The sequence below is a fragment of the Panthera onca genome, chromosome D4, assembly GCF_046562875.1.
Source record: "Panthera onca isolate mPanOnc1 chromosome D4, mPanOnc1 haplotype 2, whole genome shotgun sequence".
Classification (NCBI taxonomy): Eukaryota; Metazoa; Chordata; class Mammalia; order Carnivora; family Felidae; genus Panthera; species Panthera onca.
This window is the reverse complement of record NC_138351.1, coordinates 76,516,071-76,532,046: the sequence shown is the minus strand read 5'-3', so window position 1 is coordinate 76,532,046 and position 15,976 is coordinate 76,516,071. Positions and strand designations below refer to the sequence as shown.

General features: G+C 48.2%; 1 protein-coding gene across 1 annotated transcript in view; it reads right to left on the bottom strand.

Moving 5' to 3' along the window:
* PAPPA (pappalysin 1) overlaps positions 1-13,801 on the bottom strand; it is a 243,825-nt gene extending 230,024 nt beyond the window's left edge. Inside the window, exon 1 of the mRNA XM_060608872.3 lies at positions 12,933-13,801. Within this exon, the coding sequence (XP_060464855.2) occupies positions 12,933-13,353 (421 nt within the window). The 5' untranslated portion in view covers positions 13,354-13,801. The remainder of the gene's footprint in view (positions 1-12,932) is intronic.
* Positions 13,802-15,976: the final 2,175 nt, after the last annotated feature.

Genomic DNA, 15,976 nt, shown 5'->3' with positions numbered 1-15,976 from the left:
TCCGTTGAGCATAGGTGGGAGAAGGATTCTAAACTATGATTCCCAAACAAGGAGTTCAGAAAAGTTTTTGGCAGAGAGCGGCCTTGAAATAAGTGTCTATTTCCCAGTAGACTACTTATAGGTAAGAAATGCTCTCATGGATGCCAATGGTCTTTGGTTCAAAAGTCACCTGCAAATAAAATATATTTTGCATACTAAAGAGATTTCTCAGCCAATGTCTTTGAAATCTTATAATATTAATTCAGATTCTTCTTCCATCTCCCCCTCCCTCCATTCCTTCCCTTTTCATTCTTTTTTTTTTTTAAATTTTTTCCCAACGTTTTTTATTTATTTTTGGGACAGAGAGAGACAGAGCATGAACGGGGGAGGGGCAGAGAGAGAGGGAGACACAGAATCGGAAACAGGCTCCAGGCTCCGAGCCATCAGCCCAGAGCCTGACGCGGGGCTCGAACTCACAGACCGCGAGATCGTGACCTGGCTGAAGTCGGACGCTTAACCGACTGCGCCACCCAGGCGCCCCCCTTCCCTTTTCATTCTATAACCAATCGCTAAATGTTTGCACCACTGGGGGCACCATCTTCCATTCATTCCTTCATTCGTTCATTCATCTCTTCATCCATTTATTCATGCATGTATTTCTCCCCACACGGAAAATTTACTGGACAATTACTTTGTTCCAAGCCATGCTCTAAGCCTATGGATAAAGATAAAATTAAACTGGCCTACGCTTGAACCCCAGTCCCACCACCCTTTAGCTCTGGGGCCTTCAGCAAGTCATGTAACTGCCTAAACCTAATTCAGAAGGTTCAAAGTGCAGCACTGAGCACAGTGCCAGCACATAGTAAGTGCTCATTATAAGCTAGCTGCTTTTATTACTGTTATTACTGCTGAGAATGCATACTCTCTCCCAAGGGTATATAAACAGAGGATAGAGGATTCCAGATCCTGAGGTCACCACAAGGTCTCACAAGATCAAGGGAAGCAGATGGAAAGGCCCCCCTATCAGGATGGAGGGAAATGGATGAAAATCCAGGCAACAGATATGACTGCCAGGACACTCGAGGCCCAGTAAGAACCCGATTAGGGGGAGAGGGGGAAATCTGAGAGGAGAGCAAAGCTTGGGATTATGTGCTGTAGTGCACACACAAAACAAATGATTTGCAAACAGGCAAGGGGCTGAGAGGGGAAGGCCAAGGCTAAAATGTGGCTTGGATTAGAGAGGACGAAATGTGATTTGAGGAGGCATTTAAATGCACTGCCCCCCTCCCCCCTGTTTTGGAAGGCCAGATTTCTTTTCCCTCCTGACTTCTTTGCTCAAGGGGAAATGGAATTAACCACTGTGTAATGTTTTTGAGTGTGACGCACGGGTTAGGTCATGTGCTTTGGTTACGTAATGCAACATGCCTGAGGTTCCTGAGCTCTGGCTCTCAGAGTCATTAGGCATATAGCTGGTTCTCTTATCCAGTCATGCATTCATTATACAAAAATGTATATAGTGTCTTTATAAGCCAAAGGCTGTGCTAGGCAGTGAGAAGTGGCGATGACCCCCAGTGTGCACACAATTAAATGTGAGAATTCCAGGCACTTTGGTATATATGTGCAGAGGGTATAGTGGAGACAGATGGACAAGAGAGGTGGGGAGCAGTTGGGGAGGGTTTCCCAGAAGAGGGGATCCTTGAGCAGAATCCTGTGGAAGCTGACGTGTTCTGCAAAATGGCACACGGGGACACAGGTAGTACACCAACTAAACAAAGTGATGTGAAAAGAGCCTAGGGTATCTGGGGGAATTGCAGATCATGGCAGTGCTACTGAAGGGTCTCTAGCTAGAGGTGAAAGAGTCACATTTGCATTTTCTGGAAGACTGACTGTTGGGTGTTGGAGGAGAGACTGAAGGGGTACAGTGCGGGGGTTGAGGCCCAGAGAGGAGGGCATTACGATACTAGGAAAAAGGGCAAAGCAAGAGATGCAGAGGGCATAAGCTACGAAGAGGGAAGATTGGCTTTAAAAATGTTTAAGAGGCAGGATAGAAATGGGTGACTGACTGAATACGGTGTGTGATCTCTCTAGAATGGGTGACACCAAATGAGAACACAAGGAACTCTGAAGGAAAGGTGATTCAGCTTTGGACATACTGAGTTTGAAGTGCACGTTCACATCTCCAGTGGATCTATGAGTCTGGAGTTCAGCAAAGCCTGCAGATCAATGGTGCTCGTCAGCAGAGAGATGGTGATTACCCGACGGTAAAGAACGCAAAGTTAGGAGACAAGCTGATGGAGGTCTGGCCTAAGACTCAGGGGACAGAGGACTTACCCAGCTCACTGATTTGGGCCAGGCATTTCCCTCACCAACCCTCGGTTTCTCATCGATGAAAAGAATGGCTTAGGTGAGTCCTGACTCACACACCTTGGTTCTTGGAAATTACATGGAATTGTTATTTCACAAAACAGAGTACAGTGTGTATTCACGTCTTATGTTTTCTGCCCGGGTACTTTGCATCTCTTAGAGCAAGGCCATCTTGCTCCTGATTGGCCTGTTATCATATATTTTTCTATTTTCTCAGCAGCCTCTGTAGCTGCAAGATCTACAATCTCATTAGGGAAAATAGTCCCTCCTATATGAACACATTTGGTCATATTCTGCCCAGCCACATTTCATGTCTATAGAGCAAAAGGAATTAAGAAAAGATGGAATGGGACAGATTATAGGAGTAACTTCTTGATTACAAAGGGAATAGGTCCAGGTTAGACCACGGGCTTCCTGAAGGCAAAAGGCTGAACACGCTCCCCATAGTTACATCTGCAGATGCCAAGCTGTGATTTCCTGCTTTCTAGACTTTCTGCCTCTGTTTCCTCCAGGTGAACTGGAACCTGGGACCTTCTCGGGTTCTCTAAAATTGAAACAGGGTCACCTCTCCTACTCTGCCAGGTTCCATGGACCCTGGGTCTGTGGCAAATAATATTGAAAACCAATTGTTTTTGTTTTGTTTCTTTCTTGTTTTAAGAAACATCTAAGCAGCCAAAGTAAACGTGTTTGGTGTGAGGAATAGGAAAAGAGAGAGAAAGGAGGGAATAAGGAGCAAGAGGTAATTCACTGATGACAGTGCTGGGGATTCCCAGAAGGAAAACAGGCTAACAGATGGCCGTGGACCACAGAGTTTAGGTATTTTACTTCATGGAATAACCTGATTAAAATGATAAACAAGCCCTAAAAGGCCACTGGTCTACTGTGATGTCCACGAACTTGCCTGAAATGGCATTTGTAGAGTAAGAAATTATGAAACGTGAGTATTTTAACCATTCGCCAAGTTAAGTGACCACTGGAAAGGTCACTCTGTGAGTTCTCTGGATATTTAGGTCAGTGATGCTTAGCAAAATGATTGAGATGGCTTCCAGCTATTGGCAAGTACCAATATTACCTAAATAATGTCTTCAGTCAGTCTTTGACTACAATTCTACCCATTAGTACTTTGCTTTTTGACATAAAGCTTTCTGGGGAGATATGAAAGTATATATCTCTATGGAAGAGCAGTGTTCTAAGTTGTTGTCAGTCAATGATACCTTAGCAAGAAGGAATACCATGTCATTTTTTTGAGAGTGTTGCCAGGGGTGAGGAAGCAGAAAGCATGTGGGCACTGGGCCCTTGAGGGGGACAAGCACAGACACCACCTAGTGGAGGAAAATGCACCAGAAACAGAAAAGAACTGAATTGTTGCCAACTTTACAATTTTTTCTTAGGTCGGTCCTGATTAGGATTATGGAATCCTAGGAGATCTCTAATCCTAGACCCTAGGAGGGTCTCTAGGGCAAAGATAAATTCATCCCTGCTCCATTGTACAGATGAGGAAAACTGGCCCAAGAAGAAGAGTGACCTTCCCAAAGCCACACAGCAAGCTAAAGACTGAACTGGTCTAGAACTGACCTCTCCCAGCTCCTAGTCCACTCTTCCTCCTTTTCTAATATACTATGGCCTTCTCTAGATGGCCTCGGGTCTGCTCTTAGGACTCCTCCCCAATGCCATTCTCATTACTGTCTCCCCTGACCACCCCATTTAAATCTCACTCCTCCTGCAACCCGACCCCCACAGCATTCACCAGACCTTCTTCTCTATTTTTGTTCATGAACACATAAATGTGCGATACACTCACTCACTTACACTCTGTTTCCACTGCCTTCCCCCATCCCCAAACATAAACTCCCTGAATGCAAGGCTACTTTCCTCTTCTGTTGAGTGCTCTGTATTCAGGGTCCCAAACTGTACCTGGCACATAACTCATGTGTAAGAACTCATAACTACTTGCTGATGCCTGGGCATGGGATGGACACATTTTTTACAGTGTCCCTTGTTGTTATCTGTGTTCCTTAGATTCTCTACCATGAGCACACATTGCTTTTATAATACGAAACAATAAAGTGTTTGTATTTTTGCCTTTCACTTTACTTTTTGTTTTATGTTAAGATGACAGTAATGTATCTTTCCCGAGTGGTAAAGAAGAGAAAGGCAATCCCTGGCTTTGCCAAAGGAGATAAGCCCGTCCAGCTCACAGAGTCATTGAGAGAATTAGAAATAACGTGTGGCAAGGTGGCAAGGGTCGGACACACATAACACCAACATGAGTTAACGTTTACTGTGCTTACCCATGGTCTAGATTCCATTACTAAGCATTTTCCACATGGAGGCCCAGTTAATCTTCAAAACAACCCCATGAAGTAGAAGCCAGTGTTATCCGCATTTTACAGATGGGAAAAGTGAAGCTTGGAGATATTAAGTAACTTGTCCAAGGTCATGCGGCTAAGCAGGTGGGAGAGTCAGGAAGTCAAACTCAGGCTGGCTGACTCTTGGGTCCTATGATCAACCACCACAAAATACTTCCTCGGTAAACACATGCTCCTTTCCCCTGTTTCCTGATAGTGTCAACTTCTCCTGAGATTAGGCAGATGCAGGTCATTACCCCAGAGCTCCAAAGGTTTCTAGAAGGTTCCCAGGGCAATTGGAGATGGAGATAAATGAGGAGCCAGAAAAGTGAGAGATGGGAGTGTGTGTGTGTGTGTGTGTGTGTGTGTGTGTGTATTGTCATAATGTGCATTGGATTGTCGCAATGACTAGCAGATCCCGGGGGGATTCTTAGGCATGATACAAAATGCTCAATGCTTCACAGTGTGTGCGATGGCTCCATAGAGCTAAGAATGTCCTCACTCAAAAGTTTCTTATTGCCCAGCAGGGCATCACTGGCACCTCCAACATGCCCTTCCTAGACCTCTCCTCATGCTCTTCCAGGATGCTCAGTCACCCAGGTTTGCAGGTGTGCAGAGAGGAGGGCAGAGGGAGCTCCTAGCGTCTGAAGACTGGACTGCATCCCGACCTTCATTTGATCTGCTGTGTAACCTTGGGCGAGTCCCTGACCCTCTCCAAGCTGGCGCCTCAGTGTTTGGACACCTCTCAGCCCACGGAATACGCAGGGATCTAAGACTTCAAGCCTTCCTATGGCGCTCAAACTTTTAACGTATTTTTAACTTTCCATTATGGAAATCCTTAATCACACACAGAAGGGCAGATGAAAAATATCTTGAAGCCCATCATGGTTATCACCTGTTTTCCACAATAGTTATCAGTCTGCTGATCTTCTGTCATCTACCACACCCCCTATACCTGTATTTTACACAAATGAAACAGACATACTGGTCTTTAACCCATTAGTACTTCAGTATGCATTTCTAACAGACTAAGGGCTTTAAAAATACACAGTAACATTACCATTATCACACCTTAACAGAATTAACAATAATTCGTCAATGTCATCCCCTGTCCCTTCAGACTGTGTTGCTGAGGAGTCTGCCCATTCCTTCAAATGGAATCTTGTAGAATTGCACAGCTTGTACAGAATAAGGTGAAGGGGAAAGTTGGGGGGAGGCAAAAACCTGCCCTTCAGCATCAACCCAGGGGATCTCTAAGATTGTGTGGCACAGTTTGAAAGCCCCTATACTGTCCCTGCCTCTCTGTATGCACCCTGAGAACACTGAGGGCCAATGAGCACTTGTCAAGGTCACGCAACAAGTAAGCGATAGGATTCGGCAGATCTGTGAAGTTCTAACATCAAAGAACTCCAGTGAGGTCACAGGTATGAAAAGATTTGCTGACTTGATCACTATTTATCATTTGCAATGTGAATAACAAAAACAAAGGTGCCTTCCCAGGAATGACCTTGATGGCACAAATCCCTCACGTCTCTCACCTTCTGGCCCCTCCTCCTCTTGCTGATATGTGGACCGGGTTCTGACCTTGGCCAAGAGCTTCTGCCGCCACTGTCTCACCAGCTTTCTGTGACACCCCGTGACATGGGGATGTTGAAGGTCAGCGAACCTGAAATTCTCTCCCCTGAGGCCCTGGTGGCTGAGTTGGAGGCCTCAGGGCCCACGGCTCAGAGGAGGCCAAGCCATTATCGGACCTCCGAGCTCCTGAGTCCCAGGTCTTCAAAGGAGCCAAGTGGCCAAGATCCACAGGTCAGTCCTCAGTTAAGTATTTCCAATAAGTGCATCAAGGCATGAAGTAGAGTCCTTGTGCAGCAAGAGGAAAGATGAGGGGACACTGAAATAAATGAAAGGCAGTAGCCAAGGGGAGAAACAGGCACCTGCTGGGTTCCTGAGCCCTTGGCCTTAGCCTTAGGGAAACAAGGTGCAACCTGGCTGCAAAGAGGGTCCTCATACTCAGTGTGCTTGGGGATCTTCTCTCTTCCTCATCCAAGACACCTACAGCCAGTACTGGTTTCGGAGTGATGTCAGACGGGGGCTCTCTGAAACAACAGACAACTGGCCCAGTGGAAAGTGGAGAGCGCCTCGGAACCGAGCTTCCCAAGTCTCTCCTCCCAACCCCTTGGGAGAGATTCATTTAAAATAAATAAAACTGACTTAATTTATTTTATTATATTATTTAAAAAATATATTACGTTGTTATATTAGTTAAATAAAAATTTGAAATGCAGACAACTCAAGGTTACCTCCCTACAGGAATGTCAACACTTTAGAGGAGGCACCTGAAGGAGAGAGTGTACTTTTACACACAGGAAGGGTTCTGGAAACGTGGGATGTCAGGGCTGTGGCACCCAGGGGTTTGGGGTCAGCAGGGGAATTGAGAATGAAGGAAAAAGGGTCCTTTCTGGTGTTTGGTGACTCGGAACTGAGACAGATAAATTTCTCTAAAGGCTTAGCTGCTAACCAGCTCAGTAAGTGGGAAAGGCTACTTCCCCTTTGTGCCTCAGTTTCCCCTCCTGCAGAGCAAAGAGATCTTACTGGATCAGTGAATCTCCCCTCTGGCGGCCCTTCCACATTACCTGACGAGGCCTTGAAACACACCAGTGCCCAAGCCAAGGCCAGACCCATGGCGTCGGAATCCTTGAGATGCGGCCCAGGCATCAAGATGTTTTGCAGGCTAATAATTCCAAGTGTTGTCAGGGCTGTGAACTGCTAGACAATACGATCTCCCAGGCCCCTTTGAGAAGGCACAGTCTATGAATATGGTTTAGTTCCCACCCCTGTATAACGCTGGTTCTCAGTTTCCCAGTTGCACAATGAGAGGCTTATTCCAGTTCATGCCTGGGCTGACCGTGCACCACCCACCTTCCTGAAGTCCACCCCGCTGAGCCCCAAGTTTGCTTTCCTCTATGCAGAGGGGCAAGGATGATGTAGCCTCCATCACCCCCAGCTGTCCATGTGAATGGCTGCTTGGGGGAAAGGGGAAGTTGAGGGCATCTGGGAAAGGAGCAAGAGGCATGTGACGGTAGATCTGTGGCCTGGACCCCACTATGCCCACTGTCTGCCTTCTGTTCCCAAGGGTGCATGCTCTCCTTAGTGCTAACTGGTTTCCTTATTCACTGGTCCAGTGGTTCTACACTTCCTCTGGCTCTTACCACCAAGGGGTCATCCATGTAGGTCAAAGAAGAGGAAATGGAAACGCAAGGAAGGGATTGGGTGGGGGGTTTAATTGTCCCCCGGGACACATGGTCTACTCTAGACAGACTCCCCAGTAACAGAAGAGGGGATGTCCTAACAGTGCAAATAGGCCCGGCTTCCTGAAGGCCAAGTTAGCAAACCAGAAAAGGGAACGTGGTTACTTGCTGGATCCTGTTACTGTCGACTGAGTCCCTAATATGAGCTGACACCGTGCCAGGTACTTCCTGCATGTTTATTTCACTGCACTATCCTGGTGTCACTCTGCCCATTTTACAGATGAGGAAACAAAAGGATAGGGAGATGAAACGACTTGATTCAAATCACACAGCCAGTAACTGGCAAGAGACATTCCAAGCCCAGTCTGCCTAATCTGGCATGAAAGGAAAAACAGATCTGCTAGGTCAAATCCAGGGTTCCACGTGAGATTTATACTCATTCTCTATCCTCTTAAATCTGTAGGTGCACGGTCAGCACCCAGAAATGCAGAAAGGAATGGGAACGTTCTACAGCAGGATTAAAGAAGGGGATGTGAGTCCTTTCTCCTCTCCCCAGAAAGACTGCAGAGGAAACAGGCGCTTAAAACTCTAGTTGGCATCTGGGCTGTGCCTACCACAGGATGGCCTGTGGGACTGTGGACTAAGTCATTTCAACTCTCTGAGACTCCATCTCCTCCTCATTTGGAAAAAAAAAAAAAAAAGAAGAAGAAGAAGAAGAAGGAGGAGAAGGAGATGATGTGCACTTCCCAGGGTGTTTGTGAGGGTGAAACTTGCAGACACAAGGCAAGTGCCTCGCGTGGTGCCCAGCCCCTTGGAGGCACCCAGGAAGGGCTGGTTTCCTTCCTGCCTTTAAATGTCCTCAACCCATAAAATTAAGACGGACATCTCTGGAAAATCATGCCCAGTAGTAAGAGTGACCCTTATGGAGCACTTCCCCTGTGTGAGCTCATTTAAGGAGTAGGTACGTGGGCTATCCTCACTTTGTAGGTGAGGGAGCTGAAGCCCAGAGGAATCAACTAGCTTGCCTGAGGTCACACAGCCAGTTAGGGGCAGAGGGGGATTCTCACTTAAGTAACCTGACTGCTAAAACTGGCTTCTAACCCTTGCAACATTCCAGACCCTGGATGCGACTAGGAGAGCTGGGGGCGAGCCGTGTTAATATACGGACCCCTTGAATCCTATCCTTGTCTGTTGCAGCAATTCTAAAGTTGGGAAAAGGCAGGCACTCTTTCTGGGGGGTTGGGTGGGTGGTAGGAAGTGGGGGCTGCAGAAGGGAGAACATAAAAAAAGACTCTTCTGAAGAGCCAGCAAACTCAACAGTCCGACATTTAGAACAAAAGGAAAAAGCGTGGCAAGCCGAGGTGCTGGACGGGATTCAGGTAAATCCCTTTCTCCTTCAGAGCAGGAATTCTGGATCACTAAGGGATGGGGTGGGGGGAGGGCAGCACTTGTGAGGTCCACATTTCACTTATCTAACACGTCAGGAGAAACTTTAACAAGATTAACTGCTGCTTGGGGCCTCTGCTCCATGGAGCAAATTGAGTCTATTGTTTTGTTTTTCTCCTTCTTTCTTGTTCTTTCCAACTGGAGGGTTTCCGGGAGGGGGCAGCTGGGTATGAGGGGCAGGGGTCTGGATCGTGCCTGGTATGGGACAAAAGCAAAGGAGTGTTTTTCTCCTTCTTTCTCGTTTTTTCCAACTGGAGGGTTTTGGAGAGGGGGCAGTTGGGTATGAGGGGCAGAGCTCTGGATCGTGCCTGGTATGGGACAAAAGCAAAGGAGTGTGTAAGACAGCCCCCCCACCCCCGGACTTGAAAGGGAGCCCAAACTGTTGTGCGCAAAGGCCAGCCTGAGCCTGGGTGGTGGGTCTGGGAGGGGGAAGAGGTGATGGTGTTTATTAGACACGTTCTCTCCGTGCAGGGGGTAAGGCCTGAAGACCGGATGCCTGAGATTAAAACCTAGGTCCTGCCATCCAGGAGCTGTGTCATCCAGCAGCACCCCTCCCTCCCCTCTCTGTCTCCCTATCCGGTTACACAGAGAACTGGTATGTATGGGGGTAACCCCTGTGGACCCCTTTTCACTGTAGCCTTAAAGAATTCTTCGGTTCTAAAGACCCCTCCCCATTATTGGTGGGCCCCTAGGAGAAGCCTGAACACGGGCACTTTCTAACTTTGGCTTTGTTTTTGTCTGCATAAGCCTTTCCCTTTTTATTTATTAATATATATATTTTTTTCTTCTTCCCTTTTGGAAAAATAAAAGGCATGTTTTCTGAGCTTCAGAAGCACGCTGCTCCTTCACTCCTTCCCTCTGCCTCTCCGAGCGCCTGTCTGAACTGGTGTCAGTGAAGTTTGAACCGGGGCAGAAATAGCATCCCGGGCGGATCTGGGAGCACAGCCCGCCTACCAGGAGCGGCAAGGCCTGCCTCTGCCAGACGACAGACCCGGTTAACAGCACCGTAAAATTAGACCTTTACGAAACCCAATTGAATCCTGCAGCAAAGAGTGATGTAAGGCAGCCTGGCCTGACAGCAAGGCAGCAACCCTCTGCCTGAAATAGCAGCGCGGTCCCTGCTGAGAGATGCCTGCTCTCTCAAGATAGGGGACCAGGGATTCCTACGAAAGTGGCGACGCCCAGCCAGAGGGAGCCAGCAGAGGTCAGGCAGCACACTGGGCACCCGAGGTCGCAGCGAGGAGGACGTGGCTTGGCACCAGCATCCAAGCGACCCACCTAGGGCCCTGCCTCTCCCGGCCTGAACTTACACGAAGGAAGGAGCTGAGAAAGTGCTTCTGCAAAGAACCTCTGTTTGTTTGCTTTTTAATTCAAGGAGAAGCAGGTTCTTTTGAGTCCAACAGTCTGTACGGTGCGGAGGATACGCAGAATGAGTCTTTTCTGGCTCGGGGCCAGGTGTTTACACACCGCCAATTCTGGCTCAGACTCAACTAGGGGAGGAAAAAAAAATCCACCAGAATCCTCAGGAGAAAAGCTCCTGGCTTTCTGGTGCTACACGACAGCAGTGCCTTTTCTTTCTTTCTTTCTTTCTTTCTTTCTTTCTTTCTTTCTTTCTTTCCTTTTTTTTTTTCATTTTGAGAGGAATGTTATTTCCACACATAAAATGGGCCAGGCATTTTATACAAGCAATAATAACCTAACGTCCCCCATCCAATTAAAGTATTTTACTGCACAATCTTTGTGTGAAAGAGTGAATGAGTGCTCAAGAGAACGCGTGTGAAGAGAGGCTCCTTGTCTGAATTACAGACGTTTATAAAGCAGGCTCCTGTGGAATCCCAGGTGTTATGTATATATGTGTGTGTATATAGATATATACACATACACGCATATATAATTTTTTAAGACGTATTTACTGCCTTTTCATTGATGATACCTATGTCACCCTGGGTCTTTCCCTCTGGAGGGAAAAGCATTCCAAATCACTAGCATGACAGGTACAGCTTAGGAAAAATCAGATCTACTCATTTTTTTTTTTTTTTATCATCTCCAAGCAGCAGGCTCTGTGCTTTCCAAAAGAGAAGTAAACATACCACAGCTCTGAACTGTCACCATCATCGTTATTATTATAAATAACATTTTATCCCTATTCTACAGTATAACCCCCTCTAGGTGCCTAGGACCTTGGGGGCTAAAAGTGAATGAGCTCAGTTTCCCTCTCCTTGGGGTGGGGGGGAACCGAGGGAAAAAAAAAAAACAGCATGTGATGACGTCAGATGTGGGGGAAAGTCACTTTCTTGCTCTGGGTTTGGGAGCGGGAGACTGGGAGCTTTGGGGGCAGATTCTTGGTAACAGCCTCAGAGTTTGGGTACCTTGAAATGGGCTTCACGTAAAGAGAACAGCGTCGGCACATTTGAGAAAGTCCACGGGCAAGACAGAAAGCAGCAGAACTGCCGGAAGAACTCACAGCTTTCCCTTCGAAGAAAAGTGTGTGTGGAAGGGGGTGGGATCACGAACCGCCTCCACATGTTTCCTGGCTGCAGCGAAGGGGGAACCCCTACTCTCACTTTAAGACGTCCTAGGACACGGCAAGATTGTTTGTGCAGGAAGGGAATCTCCCAGTCTCAGTCTGAAGAGGCAAAACTTTCCTTCTCTCCTCCATCGCCGCATCCCCCCCCCCCCGCCCCCCAGTTGTATTAAAGGCATTGCCACAGATTCATTTAGAGGGGGAAAAATGGATGTTGGAGCATTTCTAAGGTTTGCAGCCCTCACAAAGTGTCCGGTTTCACTATGGGCTTTGCTATGGAACAAGGAAGGGGAGGGTAAGGAGGGAGAACTCAAATTCATGACGGGCTCGTAAAAGTCCCAAATGAGGAAAGTGCCCCGTTTCGCAGCCTAGTTGGGGAAGACTGGATGGGTGTGCATTAGGAAGGTCTTGTCCCAGCCCGGAGTGACAAGCAGCGGGCTTTCAAGGCGAGGGCATGGGACGTGTGTGTGTGTGTGTGTGTGTGTGCATGTGTGTGTGGCAGGGGAGAAGGGGGTGCATCTCACAGGCAGGCATCAAGCAGAGAACAACTTTGGGGCACTTTGAGGACTTCTAAGTCCTGCTTATCATAACAACCCTGTCCTTGTAGGCTTTCGGGGTAACGGGGCTAAGTGAAGAGAGAGGTCACCTCCATTAAAAAGTCAAACCAATGATCCCCCTACCTCTTTTCACATGCATCCCAACTGGGTCATCCTCCCCTCCATCCCAGAGACAGTACGTCTGACCATCTCCAACACGATGTACGTGCAGCAGGCTCCCCAGGGACCAGCCCTCACTGCCTGCGGGTCTCGGGCCTCCTGGAGCGCTCCCTGCGCTCCTCCCGGAGGGGCGAGGCGCGAAGCCTTCCGAGTGCGCCCATTCCGCAGATGGGGCAAAGTGAGGTTCCAAGCTCACCCCGGGTGCCTTGGCGCCTCCGGCCCGGCGGTTCCCGCACGGACACACCCGCAAGCCCCCAGCCGGCCCGCCACCCGAGCCCGGGCACCCCGCCGGGGAGCCCTCGCCTACCTGTGATCACCGCCGGAGACCTCTGGCCCCCCTCCGCTCGCAGCCACACTTGCAGCGTGAACGCGTCCCGGGGCAGCTCGAGGTCGGCCCGGAGGCGCAGCTGCTCGCCTCGCCCGCTGAAATAGAGCGCCCGGCTCGGCGGGCTCGGCTCCTCGGCGGCGCCCCTCGCCTCCCGCTGCTGCCGCCGCCGGGGGACGCGCACGGCTTCCCAGGCACCGCCCGGCGGCGGCGGCGGCGGCGGCGGCGGCGAGGCGCGGCGGCCGCGGGCCGCCCGGGTGGCGCAGGTGGCCGGGCCGGCGGCGGGGCGCGGGGGGCGGCCCGCCCGCGGGTCTCTCCGGGCCCGGCGGGGGCGCTCGGCCAGCCCGCAGCCCAGCGCGGCGCTCAGCAGCCCCAGGCGCAGCACCCAACTCCAGAGCCGCATGTCCGACGGTCCCCCCCGCCCCCCCTTCGCCCCTGCACCGCCGCCGGGAGCTGCCAGCTTTGGGAGCCTCGGCGCCTCGACTTTCTTCGCTTCTTCACCCTTCTTGGGCGAGCCCCCCCTTCCACTTGCTTTTTTCTTTTCTTTCTCGCTTCCCTCCTCAAGGTGTGTGCTCCACTCCCCCCACCTTTGAAAAATACAGCCCAACTCCTCCTGGTTGGCAATTAATTTCTCTCCCCGCTCCTTTATCTGCCTTATTTCCCCCCTCTAACAGCTGGTTGCCTTCCTCCTTGTTTTATTTCATTTTATTTTATATGATTTCTCTCTCTTCTAAAAAAAAAAAAAAAAAAAAGCTCCTCTAAGACACTGATCCGCTGAATTCCCTCCCCCCCAAAGATGCTCTAATTTATTTATTTTTTGCGTCCTTTATAACACAAGCCACAGCCCCCTTCTCCCCCCCCCCCAGTCCCCCCTCCCCTCCCTCCTTCTTCACAAAATGAAAGGAAAGAGGGGGGAAAAAGCCCTCAGAAGATGAGTAAACAAGCGTATGCTAATCTGCTCCCGAGCGCTCCACCTTCCCAATTGAATGAGTCCCTGTTAAAACTGCGGGGATCATGACTAATCAATCAGTTTGGAGAGGCCGAGCTACCCAGCCTTCCTCCACTTCGCCGGTTGCCTCCTCCGTTCCCGCTTCTCCACCCCCTCCTTTTTTTTTTTTTTTTTTTTTTTTTTTTTTTTAAGAAGACAATCTTAAAGTAACAATTTAATGAAATTCTGTACACACCCCCTTACGGTCCTCCCAGCTCTCCTCATTCCTGCTCAAAACACACATTCCTGTTTTTGTTTTGTTTTGCTTGCTTTTTTTTCCCCTCCTTCACCACCCACCCACCACCCCCCTTATTATTATTTTTATTTTATTTTTTTTCCCTCCTGGCAGGAGAAAAATCTCTCTCTTCTCTCAGGATCCCCTTTGCACTTTGCTGGTAAACCTCATCCTTCTGTATAGCACAGAAAGGGTCTTGAAACTTGATTCTCTGAATTTTTTGTAATGCTGTCTCTCTATTTCTCCCTCTCTCTCACTCTCATCTCCCTCCCTTCCTCCCTCCCTCTTCCTCTCTCTTCCCTTTTCTCCCCCTCTCCACTGGCTTTCTCTCTTTCTTCTTTCCTTCCTCCTTTCCCCTCTCTTTTGCCTTCCCTATTCCTTAAAGTTATGCAATGGTGAATGTCCCCTCTCTTCCCTGAGCCCCCAATGCTGCTGGCTTCAGCTGGTCCAAATGTTGTCTCCAAAATCCTCACGGAATCATCAGGAACAACCAGAGGAAAGACGTTTTCCAAGGCATTTGCCTTTCCAAAGCTACACTCCGCACAACTAGGTCTCTAAATACTCCTGAATACTCTTAAAAATATTCTATTGGCTGCTAGAAATTATTGTGGTTTTATATTTAAAAATGAGAAAAAAATATTAATTTGCCTGCTTTGTTGCAACCTAAGAAATTCAGGGTTTCTGACACTGTTCAAGTCACAGGTAAGGGTCTGACCATTTGCTGCTTTGTGAATCTGTTTTGAACTGGGACATATATGTAATATATTTTTGCTCTCTTTTTTCCCCCCTCTTTATGGAACTCAAAAGCTCCCCCTTATGGCAAAACAGTTCTTTTTTTTTTTCTTCCAAGTGTTTAAGAAGTCAAAATGAGTTAGCAGTGGTGAATTACAGATTATTAATTACCAACATATTCAAATAACGTAGTGATAAAAATATGCTGTGTGAGGTTTGCATGTGGATAGCATGCTAGGAGCCTAAGGTGAAATTAGCTCCATTAACCAGGACTTTCCTCCCCATGCACTCCTGTCCTCAGGGCTGCTCCAGATCCTTCTGAAGAGCTGGGATCATTCTCGCACACTTCAGGGAGAGTGAACAGCAGTGGAGAATATGTGTTGGTAAAAGTATGCAGATTTGTAGAATGAGCAAATGACTCAGACATCCCCTCTATAAAAGCCGGAATGTGGTATGCAGGGATTACGGCACTATTCTGAAAACAGGAGATCCTAGATTCAGATCTTCTTGGTTTGGGAAGAACTTGCCATATGGTCTTAGGCCAAGAATGTTTGAACTCGGTTTCTCCAGTTATAAAAGGAAAATGGCATTATATTAGATGTGTTTCCAAGATGAAAGGAAAAGATCTTTGGGGGTACCATGCCATTGATATGGAATGTGCCTAAGCAAATCGTTCACTTTCTACAATTCCAAGTCATCTATGAAAGTCATGAAGTTGGCGTTCAATAAAAAAAGAAGAAAAAAAAGAGATCTGTGTTGAACTATATGAATTACATCCTGCAAAATCCCCCTCTTTCCCCATAGAAGTTGGAACATGACTACTGATTCTCTTCAACCGTGGCACTTAGGCATTGGAAAGCTGTATTTCTTCCAGGGGCTTCTAAGTCATTGTATACAATAGTTCTGAATATTCATAGACGTTTGGGATTTTGTCAACTTTCCCACAAAGAAGAGTCATAACATGAGAGAGAGCATTCTGAGTCCCCAATCACTCCACCACAAGTCAGTGTTCTGTCCTCCGTGGGCCACTTTGGTTCACCAGCCTCCCGCTTCCCAAACTTTACAATGGGA